At 31.0% G+C, this 20,127-nt stretch overlaps 3 protein-coding genes across 3 annotated transcripts; 2 read left to right on the top strand and 1 right to left on the bottom strand.

The window, feature by feature from the left end:
• Window positions 1-13,714: 13,714 nt before the first annotated feature.
• On the top strand, window positions 13,715-14,467 carry LOC119603865 (endocuticle structural protein SgAbd-6-like). The gene is made up of 3 exons (XM_037956092.1): window positions 13,715-13,910; window positions 14,045-14,157; window positions 14,225-14,467. The coding sequence occupies exons 1-3, from the start codon at window positions 13,902-13,904 to the stop codon at window positions 14,409-14,411; spliced, it is 309 nt and encodes a 102-aa protein (XP_037812020.1). The 5' UTR covers window positions 13,715-13,901; the 3' UTR covers window positions 14,412-14,467.
• A 1,158-nt stretch (window positions 14,468-15,625) lies between these two features.
• Window positions 15,626-16,138, bottom strand: LOC119603862 (larval cuticle protein 65Ag1-like). Its single transcript, XM_037956088.1, has one exon. It carries the CDS (start codon window positions 16,079-16,081, stop codon window positions 15,782-15,784), a length of 300 nt encoding a protein of 99 aa, XP_037812016.1. The 5' UTR covers window positions 16,082-16,138; the 3' UTR covers window positions 15,626-15,781.
• Window positions 16,139-18,690: 2,552 nt separating this feature from the next.
• LOC119603861 (larval cuticle protein 65Ag1-like) lies at window positions 18,691-19,120 on the top strand. The gene has a single exon (XM_037956087.1). The coding sequence runs from the start codon at window positions 18,742-18,744 to the stop codon at window positions 19,039-19,041; it is 300 nt and encodes a 99-aa protein (XP_037812015.1). The 5' UTR covers window positions 18,691-18,741; the 3' UTR covers window positions 19,042-19,120.
• The last annotated feature ends 1,007 nt before the right edge of the window (window positions 19,121-20,127 follow it).

Here is a 20,127-nt window from a genome sequence, read left to right as displayed (position 1 = left end):
ATACAAAATATACTAACAATATTAATCGCAAATCCTATGTGATCGTTAAAAATAATCACTAGCCTAACAGTATGCAAGAAATATCAAATTTTAAATCAATTTGTAGACGATAGTGCTATAATTTGTAATAATATTAAAAACACTAGAAAATAACCCAGTACACAAAAAGCAAGCCAAGCTAGAAACTTTATTTTTACTAAATTTTTAAATATTTTTTGGGTGCTTTTCATACAAAATTGGAAAATAAAATTTCCAAACTTTAAAAACTTTTTCACTTCAAAATTTCGATAATGTTTGACATGGTTGTACGCTATTGAAACTTTTGTATATATTTCACACGATTAATTCTATATTAAAATTTTTGAAAATTTAGCTCAAGTTAGAAAATATATTTCCTATTATCTTAAAGAAATGCCAAACAGCTTGAAAATCCAATAATACTTAAGAATACGGAATAACTTTTAATTTACTTAATATATAAAATAAAATACATAATTATAAACTTTGATGAATGCAAATCTGTATTTAACTATAAGTATAACATTTGCATAAATATTTTAATTATTACTATGATAATAAATATTGATTTGAATAAGCATACCCAGCAAAAACTTTTATTACGAACTGAAATTTACTTACACAAAAGCACTTTAAGTATTTTTTTTAACACGAAGGTGTCATTCGGAAAGTACTTAATACAATAGCTTACCTGAAATTTAAAAAATGAATCAATGTAAATCATATAAAAAACTATAGCATCTATAACTTCATGGAGAAGATGAAGTATGAATTATAAATAACACGTTATTAGCATACATTTATATAATAAAGACGATATTTAGAAGTCATTAAAAAGTATGTTAATAAGTAAGGGATTACAATTGAAAGTCATTACTCAGTTTTTGCTGGGTAATATTCTAGTTTAAATTAAATTTCAAATCACAAGAACAAATTTTATAAAATAATCATAATCAAATATTTATTACAACAAATTTACATAAAAAGACATTATTTTACCGCGTTCTCGAGTAGTATATTTCTACAGAATTGATGTATGTAAATATGTACATCCTCCTTTAGAACTAACTAACTAACTAACTAACTAACTAACTAAGAACGAACGAACGAAGAACGAACGAAACGAACGAACGAACGAAAAGAACGAACGAACGAACGAAAACGAAACGAAAACGAACGAACGAAAACGAACGAACGAACGAACGAACGAACGAAACGAACGAACGAACGAAACGAACGAACGAAACGAACGAACGAACGAACGAACGAACGAAACGAACGAACGAACACGAACGAACGAACGAACGAACGAACGAAACGAACGAACAACGAACGAACGAACGAACGAAACGAACAACGAACGAACGAACGAAAGAAAAACGAAACGAACGAACGAACGAACGAACGAACGAACGAACGAACGAACGAACGAAACGAACGAACGAACGAACGAACGAACGAACAACGAACGAACGAACACGAACGAACAACGAACAACGAACGAACGAACGAACGAACGACAACGAACGAACGAACGAACGAAACGAACGAACGAACGAACGAACGAACGAACGAACGAACGAACGAACGAACGAACGAACGAACGAACGAACGAAACGAACGAACGAACGAACGAACGAACGAAGAACGAACGAACGAAAACGACGAACGAACGAACGAACGAACGAACGAACGAACGAACGAACGAACGAAACGAACGAACGAACAACGAACGAACGAAAACGAACGAAAGAACGAACGAAACGAACGAACGAACGAACGAACGAACGAACGAACGAACGAACGAACGAACGAACGAACGAAACGAACGAACGAAAGAACGAACGAACGACGAACGAACGAACGAACGAACGAACGAACGAACGAACGAACGAACTAACGAACGAACGACGAAAGAACGAACGAACGAACGAAACGAACGAACTAACGAACGAACGAACGAACGAACGAACGAACGAAAACGAACGAACTAACGAACGAACGAACGAAACGAACGAACGAACGAAGAAAAAAAATAACGAAAAAATAAATAAATATAAAGAAAAAACGAAAGAATAAACGAACTACGAAACTAACTAACTAACTAACTAACTAACTAACTAACTAACTAACTAACTAACTAACTAACTAACGAACTAACTAACTAACTAACTAACTAACTAACTAACTAACTAACTAACTAACTAACTAACTAACTAACTAACTTACAATTACAATTGATTTCAAGTAAGTCATTTTTAGAATACTTTAAAGTAATGCCAATGATATGTATCAATCATTGAAAAGTTTGTTGTTGATTTAGTACAAATCATTCTCAAGTTTATACTGGCACAGGATGTTACCAACAATGTTCGAACAATTTCATAGAATTTTGAAATCATTTTATTAGGTTTATTCATGAAATGTATAAAGCTCATGATTTAGTTTATTCCTGAAATCGGGTAATTGGAACTGATAATCTGATGCAATGACAGAAGAAAATTTGTCACAATAGCTCTTCATCCTCTTTATAATAAATTCAAACTAATAATAATCAAAATATTTACCAAACACGATACTTAATCAAACAAATGTGGCGAAAACCTTAAAAATCGAAAATAAAAGTGTTAAACTGACTTTAACAAAAGAAATTTGTATGAAAAAAAAATATATATTGATGATTGAACAATAAAAGCAAATAAATACGCAGAAAAAAAAAATTGCAAAGTAGGTTTAAACGAATTTCAAATTTAGTTTTTTTGCTGGATTATTAAACCAGCTTTTCGATTTCGTTGGTTTTTAGCATGACAGCGTTAATTTCACGGAACATATTGAGAAGCTTTAAGACGAGTACACAACTGATTTAAGTGTATAGTTTTAGCCGGTCTTCTTTTTTTCCCCCATGAGCTAGTAGTTATTAAGTCACAAGCAACAACAATATATTTTACTTAAAACTATCAACTAACAGACAGCAGCTCCGACTGCGTCTGCCACCACCAACACACACATTCATCTTGCTGACCAGATTCATGAAGAAGCTGCTTTAAAACGCAAGAGTAGAAAACATGTTGGACAAAACATAAAACAAATCACACAATTTTATGGCAGAGACAAGCGCACAAGAGTGCGGTGGGCACGTGTCGACCTTGAATTCGTAAAATGTTAAACCAGAAAAAGCAAAAGAAAATAAATTGTTACTAAAAAAATATGTATGTATGTGTGTATGTATTTTTTGTGTTTAATTAAGTGAGAGAAGAAAAAAATTATAAAAAACAGCAAAAATAAAAAACAAATCAATAAATAACATAAAAAATTAATACCTTAAAAATTTACATTTTTTTTAATAGAAAAAAACATGAATTTGAATATTTATGATTTCAAAATCCGGCATTAAATGCTAAAGAACTCACAGGGATCTTAAGAATACAGATGTATGATGCTGATTATTTTATTTAAACTTTAATAAAATGATCAGTTTTAGTTTTGGCCTTATTTGGTAAAAAAACAGGCTCCCAAATAAATGTTACAACCAAAACTCATATGTATAATGGCCAAACAAATATCTAAGAAGGTAAACGTGCGTTTTAAAATATATATTTTTTTTTTCGGTGGGATTTTTTTGTAGTTGCTCCCTCAATTTATGTGAAATAAACAAAAACCAGTTAGTTGTTGTCTTGTAAAGATTTTCCATTGTGTTGTTAGTATTTATGCTGTTTTTGTTGTATGTATTTCTATTAATAAGCACCCCATTTATCTAATTTGATGCAGTTTCATAGAGACTTCATCAACATTTATGCTGAATGTCAGGGACATTTTCAACACGATCGCTATCTTTAGCAACAGCAACAACTACAAGACTATATATTTATGTATACAATAACAACTACTGCTACACATCTTAAATGTTGAAGCACCGATCTTCGTTTTTTTTTTTTTTGAAAATAATGTTGTTGTAATAGTTTTTTTTTTTTTTTTGGTTTGTAACATAAAAATGTTTTCAACGATCAGTGTACAATTTGTCCACTTAAAAGTCATCAATTAGTGATCATCTCTAAAAATTTATTAACAATTCACGACGCAACTGATCAAATAAATCAACAAATTTCAAAGAATGTGAAGAAGTTAACAATTCAAATTAGACCCATGAGTACACTGTGCAATAAAGCACTGTGGAATTGTGGCTTGCAAGGCCGCAATTGACTCCTATGTGTATAAATTTGATTGGGTTTGAATTAATTGTGGTGTTTTTTAAAGATCAGTGATATTTTCTCTTAATACTTAATGTCGGGAGATTTATTCACCTATATTTTTTTCTCAAATTCGATTAGATATGAAAAATTTTGGTAGTTGGAAGAGTTTTTAACGATAAAAGCGATAAACTTTAGGTTTGGCCTAAATCCGTATACAGAATAGATTATGGAAGTAAAGAGTAGCAGGAATATTCCCACCAAGCCCGATCGTAGACTATTTGCGTGAGCTTCAGGATCATATTTTAAAGGCTATAGTAACTTTGACTACTCTCCAACTAAAGTATTTACACGATCAGTCATGATCAACGATCATTAGTGTAACAAAGATATCTCTACATGATCGTATCGATCTTATAAATTTTAAAATCAACTCTAAAAAGAGTTTTGCTCCATAACTTTTGAATTCAATGATTACGCAATTTGAAATCAATAAATGCTGAGCTTATGTATAGTATTACAAAATAATAATTTTTCTTGTTGTTGTCATTAGTCATAGTGACTTTTTTCTTATCTTTAAAAGGTTAATGGCACAATTACAACATCAGTTTATTTGTCAGTTTTTCTTAATTCTTCTTTTATTTTCTGAATTTTTACATAAATTTTATAAACTTGAGAACACATGTATTGTACGCATGATCATTTTTTTGTTCAACTGCCAAACAGAAAAAAAAAAACAAACAATTATTGACAAAATCGCCTTATGTTGTAATAAACAAATGAATTAAACTTTTTTTGAAAAAGCAACGTGTTTTATGAGTTTTTAACATAAGCATTTTGTAAAATTATTAAAAAGGAATAAAATACGTAGAGATTAAGGGTCTTATTCATAAACTTTTATCAAAGGTTTATAAGACAAATTTCCATACAAAAGTTGTGCTATAAACTATACCCACTTTTTTTCTGAGTCGATTAAGCTATGGCCGTCTGTCCGTTCGCCTTACTGTCCATATAAACTTTGTACAGGTCGCAATTTTCAATATAACTCTATGAAATTTGGTACACGCGCTTTTTTGAAGGAAGTCTATTAAAATCGGCCCATTATTTCACCTAGCCCCCATACAAAAGAACCCCCGAAAAGGGCCTTTGAGCTCATAATTATGTTAAATATACCTGTATCTCGATAAAAAGCAGCATAAATAAGTTTTATACAAGCCTTGATGCTCTTGCCAAATTTCATAAAGATCAGGCCTCATTTGACCCTAGCTCCCATACAAGGTCTCGTTCAGAAAATGACTTGAATGTCCTAAAGACACTAATATCGCTATAATTCTATTCACAAAATTATATCCGGATCGGTCCATATTTGCTCCAAGTGGCCCTCTTTCAGAAAATTAGTTTTTCGTCCATAAATTGCTTAAATGTATCGGAAACAAGGTTATATTGAAGATAAATACTTTATTATGAAAAATAAATCTCATTTAATATTCATAACTGGCGTAGGGTATCATATGGTCGGACACGTCCGACTATACTTTCTTACTTGTTTTCAACATACCTTTTTAATATTCTATGTGGAACGGATAAAGCAGATTTGAAATTTTCAAAAAGATTTTACAAAAGTTATATGTATATAATGCACTAAAATTCCTAGAATTTTGATCATATATTCGAAATGATCCAATATCTGGATACCGCTAATATGGGTCACCAAAAAGTTTCTTTAAGACAGACAGACTAGTTATTTTAGCCTTTATTCAATGAGTATTATTAAAACTTCTGCAGTGTCCTTTCAAAGATGTCATGTGTGTCTTCTTAAAGTAACGAATCAAACGAACATTAACGTCAAGCGAATCAATCATTATTTGACTCTAGCTCTCCAAATAAGGCAAAGGAATTAAAACTTCTAAGTAAAAAACAAGTTGTGTAATACTAAACGATATGACCTCAAAATCCACTTAAATGTGTGACCTCCGTTAAAGTTAAAGTATCAAAGTTTATGTATGTATATCTTTCCTCCCTTTCTCTCACTAACCACCAAGAGTTCTTTATATTAAAAAAAATATATATTTAAATATATTATTTTATATAAAAAAGTGCATATTTCAAATAAGTATTAAAAACATTAAAAAATAAACAACTTAAAATGACACCATACAAGAAATGCACTTTTACATTTAAGAAAAAATAATAAAATTAAAATAATATATAGAAAAACATGTTTTTCACCATAAAATACAACACTGTCAAGTCGCAAAGACAAAGAAGATGAGGCTGAAACTGAGCATCTGAAGATGCTACTGCCAAAAGTACAATAACAAAAATTAAGAAAAGTAAAAAATATATAAAATAATCGCAAGAAATAAAAATAATAATAAATAAACAAAACAAATGGAGAAAAAGAGGATGCTGATGGTGATGAGCTTGATAATAAATATGCAATTACAATTTAACTGGTTTTCGTGACACTCATAACCGACATTCCACAATCCAAGCAGCGAATGAGCCAAACCATAAGTACCACACACTTATCCACATGTGTGATACGATGGACATGGCAACAACTGACGCGTACTTGTATTATTTTTTTTGTTCATATTTAATATTACAAATTTATTTAATAAAAAAAACATGTTTTGGTTTTACGAATTTATCAATTGAGTAAAAACCCCAAATAGTAATTATTCTAAACAAACAAACACACATAGTTACAAACAAAACTTAGAACAATACTTACATAGAAAAAAACAAATACACAACATTGAATTGAAGATTAGGAACATTAACAACAAAATATCAGCAACAATAAACAAAATACTAAAAACTATTTTGTTAATATTGTAATATTTAGTTGTATGAGGATAAACAAATATTAACCAATAAAAGATACAGTCAAACACTTATGGAAACATACATACGTTCACATGCATGTAAATGTCATTTACATACTTACATATGTACATACTGTATGTACATCCATACCAGTAATGGAAAGTTAAGTACTTTTTGATATCGAGAAATACAGAGGTATCCCCACGCCCGCACTATTTCTGACTTATAAGCTTTTGATAAAAGAACCACTAGTCCATAGCCTAGTCAATAGTTTACTCTGTTGTTTAGTCTATAGTCTAATATATAGTCTAATATATTGTCTAGTCTATAGTCTAGTCTATAGTCTATAGTCTAGTCTATAGTCTAGTCTATAGTCTAGTCTTAGTCTAGTCTATAGTCTAGTCTATAGTCTAGTCTATAGTCTAGTCTATAGTCTAGTCTATAGTCTAGTCTATAGTCTAGTCTATAGTCTAGTCTATAGTCTAGTCTATAGTCTAGTCTATAGTCTAGTCTATAGTCTAGTCTATAGTCTAGTCTATAGTCTAGTCTATAGTCTAGTCTATAGGCTAGTCTATAGTCCTAGTCCTATAGTCTAGTCTATAGTCTAGTCTATAGTCTAGTCTATAGTCTAGTCTATAGTCTAGTCTATAGTCTAGTCTATAGTCTAGTCTATAGTCTAGTCTATAGTCTAGTCTATAGTCTAGTCTATAGTCTAGTCTATAGTCTAGTCTATAGTCTAGTCTATAGTCTAGTCTATAGTCTAGTCTATAGTCTAGTCTATAGTCTAGTCTATAGTCTAGTCTATAGTCTAGTCTATAGTCTAGTCTATAGTCAGTCTATAGTCTAGTCTATAGTCTAGTCTATAGTCTAGTCTATAGTCTAGTCTATAGTCTAGTCTATAGTCTAGTCTATAGTCTAGTCTATAGTCTAGTCTATAGTCTAGTCTATAGTCTAGTCTATAGTCTAGTCTATAGTCTAGTCTATAGTCTAGTCTATAGTCTAGTCTATAGTCTAGTCTATAGTCTAGTCTATAGTCTAGTCTATAGTCTAGTCTATAGTCTAGTCTATAGTCTAGTCTATAGTCTAGTCTATAGTCTAGTCTATAGTCTAGTCTATAGTCTAGTCTATAGTCTAGTCTATAGTCTAGTCTATAGTCTAGTCTATAGTCTAGTCTATAGTCTAGTCTATAGTCTAGTCTATAGTCTAGTCTATAGTCTAGTCTATAGTCTAGTCTAAGTCTAGTCTATAGTCTAGTCTATAGTCTAGTCTATAGTCTAGTCTATAGTCTAGTCTATAGTCTAGTCTATAGTCTAGTCTATAGTCTAGTCTATAGTCTAGTCTATAGTCTAGTCTATAGTCTAGTCTATAGTCTAGTCTATAGTCTAGTCTATAGTCTAGTCTATAGTCTAGTCTATAGTCTAGTCTATAGTCTAGTCTATAGTCTAGTCTATAGTCTAGTCTATAGTCTAGTCTATAGTCTAGTCTATAGTCTAGTCTATAGTCTAGTCTATAGTCTAGTCTATAGTCTAGTCTATAGTCTAGTCTATAGTCTAGTCTAGTTATAGTCTAGTCTAGTCTATAGTCTAGTCTATAGTCTATATAGTCTAGTCTATAGTCTAGTCTATAGTCTAGTCTATAGTCTAGTCTATAGTCTAGTCTATAGTCTAGTCTCTAGTCTGTCTATAGTCTAGTCTAGAGTCTAGCTATAGTCTAGTCTATAGTCTAGTCTATAGTCTAGTCTATAGTCTAGTCTATAGTCTAGTCTATAGTCTAGTCTATAGTCTAGTCTATAGTCTAGTCTATAGTATAGGTCTATAGTCTAGTCTATAGTCTAGTCTATAGTCTAGAGTCTATAGTCTAGTCTATTAGTCTAGTCATAGTCTCGTCTATAGTCTAGTCTATAGTCTAGTCTATAGTCTAGTCTATAGTCTAGTCTATAGTCTAGTCTATAGTCTAGTCTATAGTCTAGTCTATAGTCTAGTCTATAGTCTATCTATAGTAGTCTATAGTCTAGTCTATAGTCTAGTCTATAGTCTAGTCTATAGTTCTAGTCTATAGTCTAGTCTATAGTCTAGTCTATAGTCTAGTATAGTCTAGTCTATAGTCTAGTCTATAGTCTAGTCTATAGTCTAGTCTATAGTCTAGTCTATAGCCTAGTCTATAGTCTAGTCTATAGTCTAGTCTATAGTCTAGTCTAGTCTAGTCTATAGTCTAGTCTATAGTCTAGTCTATAGTCTAGTCTATAGTCTAGTCTATAGTCTAGTCTATAGTCTAGTCTATAGTCTAGTCTATAGTCTAGTCTATAGTCTAGTCTATAATCTAGTCTATAGTCTAGTCTATAGTCTAGTCTATAGTCTAGTCTATAGTCTAGTCTAGTCTAGTCTATAGTCTAGTCTATAGTCTAGTCTATAGTCTAGTCTATAGTCTAGTCTATAGTCTAGTCTATAGTCTAGTCTATAGTCTAGTCTAGTCTAGTCTAGTCTAGTCTAGTCTAGTCTAGTCTAGTCTAGTCTAGTTTAGTCTAGTCTAGTCTATAGTCTAGTCTATAGTCTAGTCTAGTCTATAGTCTAGTCTATAGTCTAGTCTATAGTCTAGTCTATAGTCTAGTCTATAGTCTAGTCTATAGCCTAGTCTATAGTCTAGTCATGTCTAGTCTATAGTCTAGTCTATAGTCTAGTCTATAGTCTAGTCTATAGTCTAGTCTATAGTCTAGTCTATAGTCTAGTCTATAGTCTAGTCTATAGTCTAGTCTCTAGTCTAGTCTATAGTCTCGTCTATAGTTAGTCTATAGTCTAGTCTATAGTTAGTCTATTAGTCTAGTCTATAGTCTAGTCTATAGTCTAGTCTATAGTCTAGTCTATAGTCTAGTCTATCGTCTAGTCTATAGTCTAGTCTATAGTCTAGTCTATAGTCTAGTCTATAGTTAGTCTAAGTTAGTCTATAGTCTAGTATAGTCTAGTCTAGTCTAGTCTAGTCTAGTCTAGTCTAGTCTAGTCTATAGTCTAGTCTATAGTCTAGTCTATAGTCTAGTTATAGTCTAGTCTATAGTCTTCTAGTCTAGTCTATAGTCCTAGTCTATAGTCTAGTTCTATAGTCTAGTCTATAGTCTAGTCTATCTATAGTCTAGTCTATAGTCTAGTCTATAGTCTCGTCTATAGTCTAGTTATAGGTCTAGTCTATAGTCTAGTCTATAGTCTAGTTATAGTCTGTCTATAGTCTAGTCTATAGTCTATTAGTCTATAGTCTGTCTATAGTCTAGTCTATAGTCTAGTCTATAGTCTAGTCTTATAGTGCTATAGTCTAGTCTTAGTCTAGTCTATAGTTCTAGTCTATAGTCTAGTCTATAGTCTAGTCTTAGTCTAGTCTAGTCTATAGTCGTCTATAGTCTAGTCTATAGTCTAGTCTATAGTATAGTCTAGTCTATAGTCCTAGTCTAGTCTAGTCTAGTCTATAGTCTAGTCTAGTCTATAGTCTAGTCTATTCTATAGTCTTAGTCTATAGGCTAGTCTATAGTCTAGTCTATAGTCTAGTCTATAGTCTAGTCTAGTCTATAGTCTAGTCTATAGTCTAGTCTATAGTCTAGTCTATAGTCTAGTCTATAGTCTAGTCTATCGTCTAGTCTATAGTCCTAGTCTATAGTCTAGTCTATAGTCTAGTCTATAGTCTAGTCTATAGTCTAGTCTATAGTCTAGTCTATAGTCTAGTCTATAGTCTAGTCTATAGTCTAGTCTATAGTCTAGTCTATAGTCTAGTCTATAGTCTAGTCTATAGTCTAGTCCTATAGTCTAGTCTATAGTCCTAGTCTATAGTCTAGTCTATAGTCTAGTCTATAGTCTAGTCTATAGTCTAGTCTATAGTCTAGTCTATAGTCTAGTCATATAGTCTAGTCTATAGTCTAGTCTATAGTCATACTATAGACTATACTCTAGTCTATAGTCTAGTCTAAAAAATTTCAATTTTCCATGCCTGATTCATACATATGTATGTATGTAGATACAACGTCATTGCAAGGTAACAGACGGGTACATACATACATTCATACACTTTAAAGAACTTTACCAAAAACTTTTATCAAACACCTATTGACGTAGAGACAGACAGCTAGTTGGTTGGATAGACTGACAATTAACGATTTATTCACTTTTGTTTTTCTTCGACTGCAACGCAACGCATTATTTAAACAAATCAAACATCTAACCCATAGAAAGAAAAAATAAGTAAATGTAGAAATCTTGGGTGACTCTGATGTTTCTAAAGTTCAAATACCCGGTTAAGTATGTTAAATAATTATTCGAACGAACTAGACACACTACAACTTATAAGATGTTGAATATTGTTCGACTTTTATTCAAATAAAAGATCAATTTAATCTGTATTCCAGAAATATTAATTATATAAATTTAGACAAACGTTTTGCCATAGTTCATCCTAAAACTATGTTCATACCAAAGAAGAAGATCTAAGATCATATTTAGTCAAAGTCCAGAGCCTACAAAAAAAAAAAAAATATATATATATGAACATTTTGTTACTTACTCTTACTTCTTTCAATTCAAGTCAGAATTTTTTTGTCATTTCAGGTGCGATTTTTTTAGAAGTTTTTGTAGAAGTTATAGTTTATTTTTACACTGAAAACATGATGTACATAAGGTGTCCCGTGGACCACTTTTTTTGTAGGAATACCTCTAAAAACTGAAAAAACCCTTTGTGGCCATATTTGAAATAACCCTGATGTAATGGTGGAATTATGAGACCAGATTCGGATTTAGCGATGATCAATCCCTTAGAAATGTATACTTTGGTATTGACCAATCGATTTTTAGTATTGAATCGGATATTCAAAACAATATACCATACGTAGGGTATTTCATCAAAAGTGATTATTCATATAATTTTATTTTTTTTATTTATTTATAAACTTTATAAGTATGAAACATATTTACATAAATTCACACGTACACAGACAGTGATTTGCAGAAGATAATATTTTCTGTAAATTGTGGCTTTTTACCGTGATGCAAATCTGAGTAATATATTGATTGATCCCCTAGACTTCAGAAAATTCAAGAGCTATTTTAACTGTCAATATCGTGTACCAAATCCATGATAAATAATCATAACCAAAAATAGCTGACTGATTTGTTTGTAGATCTTACCGCATATGGCTCATGACCATAAGGAAAACAATATCCATCCAGTTGCTGTCATTGAATACGTTTCTTTTTCCGCGTAGCCCTACGCACTATCCGATTGCAGAAAGCTTCTTATCAGTAAGCAGTACCGGAAAACTGATTACCAGTCACCAAATTATCACTGATAACTTATTACTAATATGATAAACATGTGACCCATTTGAAATTTTGATTAAAAATAGGTCAAATTCGGTTTAAAAATTGGGGGTGTAAATAGAAAATGTTTTTGTTTAACAGAGAAGAAACAAAAAATAGCACGCTTTTAAAATTGTGATCTGTCAAAGGTGCCTTATTTTAAACGCCAAAGCACGCAACCTCTTTGGGTCATTTATAGGTTTCGTTTTTTAAACTTATATTCGAATACTTCTTGGATTTCATTGGACGTTTATTTCAATAAATGTTTTGATTGGTCCACAGTGTGCTGTAAAGCTCGGTCAAACAACAATTAAAATTTTCCCATTCGCTGAAGTAGTTCTCGAGCTTAATAAATATTTTCTAAAACACTGTAGACTTTGCAAGAGCAAACGGGCAGACGACAAATGGACAAACTGACAAATAGACCAATGGTTATAATTTTTTTTTTGCATATATGGACACAAAATATTGATTTGTTAATTTTGATCGATGAATAGTTAGTTGGACGTACGAGAGTATCAACGGCTTAAATGTTAGTTGCATCATATTGGCACACGTTTCCACTTGTCGCCACCACCACCACCACCACCACCATCATCATCTCATATGCAAGTGGTTGTTGACTGGTTGGCTGGATGAATGGTTTGGTTGGTTGGTTGGTTGGCCTAACAACATTTATTAAAGGTACAACACACTTAAGTAAATGACTTTTTGGCTGCACTACAGACAGACAGTCATACAAAAGCTTTTTAATAAAAAAAGATCATGAAAATAATAATAATAAAAAACGACCACTGGCATTTAATATTGAATATTAGTATGAATGTATGTATGTATGAAGAAAAACAAAATACACATATGTGGCATATATACTAAAGATATTTACTTACATACTACATACAGACATACATACATGTAATTTAAACTTTTTTAAATGTTTCTATTAGCATTTAAGTTTGCCGGTACTGAGTAGTCTTATCGTTTAGAGTTTAAGAAGCTGCTTGCAGACAAACTAAATGTTAAAGAAACTAAAGGCAACAACAATAAGTTAGTTTATTGTAAGTACTAAATGTTAGTACATGTTTATACTTACTAGTTACTAGAAAAAGAAGATGATGTAGTTGCTATTTGGATGTTTCTATAAATGCATGTATCTATGTATGAGTGTGTGTATGTACTAGCTGAAGAGTGTTTTAATTTTGTTAGTGTGTTGCAAGTGCAAGTTAGTTAGGTTGCACTAAGTTACTGATGATGATGACGATGCTGACGGTTTAGTTAGTATTGGTGTGGATTGTTTTTGCACAGAAATAAACAAAAACAAAACTAACAAATTTATGACTTTTATCAATTCTTTGGTTTTTTGTAACTACACGGGCAAACGTATAAAATGCATCTTAGATGCACATCAGAAATTATTCTTACAGTTGTTACTTAACACAAGAGTCAATTTTGTCAACGTTTTAAAGACAATAATAAATTAATTTATTTTTTTAAATAAATCTTATACAGGAAATATTTTATCCTTTAAATAAACAACATGAAATTGGTGCGTATAGTTAAGAGAAGTTAAAGAAACATTAAAAGTGTGAAAGTTATATAGAGAAAGGATGTGTTTGCTACGAACACATTTAATAAAAGTGTTAATTGTTTTAATTAAATTTCTTGTTTGTTTTATAACAGATGCTAGTCTTTGGTTTATTCGCTTTTGTTGCTTGCACATTGGCTGCTCCTCAAAAAGATGTGGAAATTATTTCTCAAAATAGTGATGTGAACATTGACTCCTACAAGTTTGAGTTGAGTATTTAATAGTGTTTAAAAGGATTTTTGTAGATGATTTTAAAACTATATTTTATTGTTTAGTTTTGCCACCAGTGATGGTACTTCACGCACTGAGGAAGGTGTTATCAAAAATGCCGGTACCGACAATGAAGTTTTAGAGGTAAAGGGCAGTTTCACCTGGACTGCTCCCGATGGTCAAACCTATACAGTTAACTTTATAGCCGATGAAAATGGTTTCCAACCTGAAGGTGCCCATATACCAAAATAGACCAAACACTAACTTACCGCATAAAAAAAAATATCTAATTAAAGAAAAACAAATCATAAAAAAAGAATACTCTCTATATAATTTCCGACTTTATCCATCTATCGTACTATGTAAAAAAATAATGTCTTGTTATGTTTTTGTAAAAAATTATTATTTTTTATTTTAATTTTATTTTGTTTTTGTAAATATGTTTATCCTGTAAATAAAAACAATGTTAATTTAAGGAGTGAATAATTTCAGTCAGTGTTGAAAAAAAAATAAATACAATTGTGTTTTATTTAAAAACATGTTTTATAGAAAAATAAACAGGCATTATTTGGCTTTTAAGATTTTTACAATTTATTTTAAATGTCAGTTAAACATTTGAAAATTTTTATAAAGAAGCCACTTTAAAGACGTAGACAAAATAGCTTTTTAGTTAAAAAAATATGTCAACTTAAAAGTCACTTGATATTAAATGAACACAATGTCACTGAAAAAGTCGTACAAATGTTACGAAGTTGACCTTATGAATACTACCACAAATTATACTAGACACATAGAGATTTCCACTAAGATTGCTCACTATGGAATCTATAAATAGACTGTGGAGAATTTAGTCAGAGACTTACGAATGCTAACTTATAAAGAAGCTAGAAAGACAAAGTCGATTACCAAATAATATACTACAACTTGTTTTTTATTACCTGGTAACTGATGGAGATAGAAGGAATATTAGGGATTACGTACTTTAACGTAGCCCATAATTGCTTTATCGGCGGTGCTACGGGAGCTTAAAGAAGAATACCATTTTTCTTGACATCCGATTGTATTTAACAATTATAATTTCTGAGTTGTAGACATATTCAAAGTTTGTCATAAAAAAATATATCCTATTTGCCGAATATGTTTCCCCTACGATTATCCTAATTCGACCAATTTCTGTATAAGAACTTCAACCTTATTCCACATGTTCTAAAATCTGAAAGCTAGGATTGCAGTTTTGAAAAACCTTCATGTTTTCATTACTTATTTCTAAAGCAAATTGCTAGTCCCAAAAAAATATGGACTCTAGAATTGTATTATATTCTAAAGACGATGTTGACGGCATGATAGGTTCTAAACGCGAGAAACTAAGATGAATAACAACAGAAGGGAACTTTTCGTACCACAAACACCATTTAATCCATTTTGAAACGATGGAAATTCTTTTACTTGAAAATAAAAAACCAATCTTTACAAAATCATAATTATTTTTTTATTATTTTAAAATTTAAATAAAAAAAAATTAAAAACAGAAAAAAAAAAAATAAAACATAAAACAAAAAAGTTCTAAAAAATTATATACATCTAATAACAGTCTATTCTTTGTTTTTTTCAAAATCCGCTACTTAAGCAACTGGAAGATGAGCACCTTGGGGTTGGAAACCGTTTCTATCGGCAATATAGTTGACTTGATAAGTTTGACCATCATCACCAATGTAAGAGTAAGAACCACGTACGGCAATGGCTTCATCTTCGGTGCCAGCATTTTCAAGATGTCCCTCTTCTTGAGCACTCTTTCCGTCACTGGTTTCTACGGCATAGTTGTAGTTTTCAGGTTCAACATTGCTGTCGTAACGCAAAGTTTCAGCATCTTTGTTGGCCAAGGCAAGGGCGAAGAGAGCAACGAAAACAATGATGAATTTCATTTTGTTAAGAGTTTTTTTTTACAACTGCGTGTTTAAGCGTTGAATGTTTAAGATGTATTGAATACCTTTTGCAGTCTGCCTTCAGGTTTATATAGTCACCAAAAAAGTTGTCCAAAAAAGCAGCAACATAAAACTAAAATTGTAAATTTTTTTGGTTTTTAGTTTTATTGTTGTAAATTATGCATTCAAATGTCTTGCATTTATGTCAAATGTAAATAATAACCGGTGCAATGTTGTTGGAGTTGTATTGTTTTTTTATAAGTTGGAGTTGTAGAGATTTATAACTTGATATTGAAATAAAAAAAGCTCTTGGCTTCTTGTTTTTTTTTTGTTAAAAAGAATTTATTAAAAGAATGTACAACAATAAAACCAGAAGTTTTAATGCAGAATTTTTTAGAAAAAGTTACACTTAACTGGGAAAGAAAAATCTGTAACGCTTTAGGGAATCTCTTAACCTGCCACGAAGTACATATAGAGACCATTGGGTACTTCGTACCAGTTGTTATGAATTTACTATGGGAGAAGTTTAGTTATGTAAATAATAGAGAGATTCTGAATAGTTTAAACTAAGTAATAACTACTAACTAACAACTAACTAACTACAACTAACTAACTACTAACTAACTACTAACTAACTACACTAACTAACTACTAACGAAGCTAACTAACTAAACTACTAACTAACTACTAACTAACTAACTAACTAACTACTAACTAACTACTAACTACTAACTAACTAACTAACGAAAACTAACTACTAACTACTACTAATAACTACTAACTAACTAACTAACTCACTACTACTAACTAACTAACTAACTAACTAACTAACTAACTAACTAACTACTAACTAACTAACTAACTAACTAACTACTAACTAACTAACTAACTAACTACTAACTACTAACTAACTAACTAACTAACTAACTAACTAACTAACTACTACTAACTAACTAACTAACTAACTAACTAACTAACTAACTACTAACTAACTAACTAACTAACTAACTAACTAACTAACTAACTAACTAACTACTAACTAACTAACTAACTAACTAACTACTAACTAACTACTAACTAACTAACTAACTAACTAACTAACTAACTAACTAACTAACTAACTAACTAACTAACTAAACTAACTAACTAACTAACTAACTAACTAACTAACTAACTACTAACTAACTAACTAACTACTAACTAACTAACTAACTACTACTAACTAACTAACTAACTAACTAACTAACTAACTAACTAACTACTAACTACTAACTAACTACTAACTAACTACTAACTAACTACTAACTAACTAACTACTAACTAACTAACTAACTAACTAACTAACTAACTACTAACTACTAACTAACTACTAACTAACTAACTAACTAACTAACTAACTAACTAACTAACTACTAACTAACTAACTAACTAACTAACTAACTAACTAACTAACTAACTAACTAACTAACTAACTAACTAACTAACTAACTAACTAACTAACTAACTAACTAACTAACTAACTAACTAACTAACTAACTAACTAACTAACTACTAACTAACTAACTAACTAACTAACTAACTAACTAACTAACTAACTAACTAACTAACTAACTAACTAACTAACTAACTAACTAACTAACTAACTAACTAACTACTAACTAACTAACTAACTAACTACTAACTAACTAACTAACTAACTAACTAACTACTAACTAACTAACTAACTAACTACTAACTAACTAACTAACTAACTAACTAACTAACTAACTAACTAACTATGGACGGACATGGCTCTATCGTTTTAGAACACAATAAATGTACTTATAAAAGAAATGATTACATATTATTTTTAATGGTAATAATTAAAATGTTTCATAGAATTAAAATGATCACTTAAGAATCACAAGCTTTCATCTCTTGTTAATTCAAATCATCTCTTGTTAAGTTAAATTTACATTGCTTTGTAGTAAATCGTTTTAAACTTATAATTTGTTAATAAAATACATTATAATTTTTGAGTTAAAATATGAACTCAAATATTAATTGACTGAATTAATTGAATTGTTGATTTCTTGTTATTACTAAAAACAAATAAAACAGTTTCGATTACAGTAATAAAAAAATGTTGACACAGATATTTTGGCAAAAAAATACCGACAAAGCGTGAACTATATTTTTTTATTTAAGCAATAATTTACACAAAAATCAAATAACAATAATAATTTTAAAACAACATAAATTAACATACATACATGTACGAATATCATCATAGAAAAACCTAAAATCCAAAAACAAATTTTGAGTTTTTACACATTATATGTTAATGAAATCTCTATTTGATTTTGTTAAATTTCTTGCCCTGCAATCTGGAATAAATAAAACTTGATAAAGTTACCATAACTAATTTACACCAACAACAACAACAAAGTATTTACTCACTATCGATTGATCCAACGCAACATTTTAAAACATTTAACATTATCTATCCAATATTTGATAATAACCTAAAACATAAAATGTAACCACTTCACAAAAACAACATACAGCTAGATATTTGCAGGTGTAAATTTAAAGTATATAAACAAAATGCAAGGCAAGAGAAGATATTCACTTCAATTCACAACTTCAACGTTTAAACACACGCTGTAAAACGCTTCAAAATGAAATTCATCATTGTATTCGTTGCTCTCTTCGCCCTTGCCTTGGCCAACAAAGATGCTGAAACTTTGCGTTACGACAGCAATGTTGAACCTGAAAACTACAACTATGCCGTAGAAACCAGTGATGGAAAGAGTGCCCAAGAAGAGGGACATCTTGAAAATGCTGGCACCGAAGATGAAGCCATTTCCGTACGTGGTTCTTACTCTTACATTGGTGATGATGGTCAAACTTATCAAGTAAACTATATTGCCGATAAGAATGGTTTCCAACCCCAAGGTGCTCATCTCCCAGTTGCTTAAGTAGCTGAATTTTAAATAGAAGACTGTTATTAGTTGTTAATAAATTGTTAATTATAATAAAACAAATTAAGAAAACAAATTAAAGTGTGTAATGCTTACTGGGATGCATAGATATGGAGAAAATATTAAAAGGTCTTACAGTTATAAGAAAAGGACATTTGAAGGAATGGATTAACCATGTAATCGAATTTTGTTTTCAGTTTGCTATCAATGTTTTAGATACGTTCGGGGATATGCGTGATTACCTAATTGTCGTTTTTAGCACTTTTACGTCACTATCTAAGTAGTTAACTAGTTTATGCAGGGAGTTCTAATATTTTTTTGACAAATGATACTTTTGGTTTTGTGTTGTTATTGATGGTTCTATAAAGTTTCAGATCAAATTTCGTTACTTTAAAATATGAACAAAAATTTTCAAAACCCAGACCCCAGAAACATGGGGACATAGAGACAATTGATACTAATACAATTAAAATTTCTAGACTATGTGTGCAAAGGTTTATCGTCACACTATTTCAAGAGTAAATAACAGTACAAGGAAGACTTGACAATTAAAAGAGAACCTGAATCGGGTTGTGGGCCGAACTCTATAACATTTAAAAGATATACAGATCCAAATCCTTTATGTAGAATTATAACAAAATACTCCGGGTGCATGTTACCTTGATGAAAGACCCCACATGGTGCTATTGCAATCCCGTGGAAAAGAGGTCCTACCAGTACCTCTAGTCAGCCGAGGCTATAAACTGGTGATGATCAAATGTATCCTCAGCCCTTCCTTGGAATGATTTGAACTACATAATCTGATACCACGGGAACTGGTAACCCGAAGGACAGAGTATCTGGCTTTGTCTTGTCCCGGTTATTGGAGAGGTCTCTTCGAGGTGCACGTGGTTTAAACCCAAATTCGCTTGTAGAGAATGTCGGTTAAAAGACTGATGCACGGTATAGTCTATAATTCGGGATAAGTTCGGAGCTGTTGCCTAAGTCAACAGAGACGCCACAGAGGAGTGACTGTAAAACTAATCGTTCGAGATGAGTTGGAATTGAATGTATATGATACAGGATGAAAGTAGGGGCATACGG

This window comes from Lucilia sericata, unplaced genomic scaffold (genome assembly GCF_015586225.1).
Source record: "Lucilia sericata isolate MDLA Ls3-8-SP2 unplaced genomic scaffold, ASM1558622v1 Contig000344F_arrow, whole genome shotgun sequence".
Classification (NCBI taxonomy): Eukaryota; Metazoa; Arthropoda; class Insecta; order Diptera; family Calliphoridae; genus Lucilia; species Lucilia sericata.
Note: the sequence above shows the minus strand (reverse complement) of the source record. Positions and strands in the feature narration are given on the sequence as shown.

Coding starts and splice junctions, on each gene's coding strand:
- LOC119603865 (XM_037956092.1), top strand. Junction 14,158..14,224: donor ATTGACTCCTACAAGTTTGA/GTTGAGTATTTA, acceptor TTTATTGTTTAG/TTTTGCCACCAGTGATGGTA.
- LOC119603862 (XM_037956088.1), bottom strand. CDS start 16,081: ATGAAATTCATCATTGTTTTCGTTGCTCTCTTCGCCCTTGCCTTGGCC.
- LOC119603861 (XM_037956087.1), top strand. CDS start 18,742: ATGAAATTCATCATTGTATTCGTTGCTCTCTTCGCCCTTGCCTTGGCC.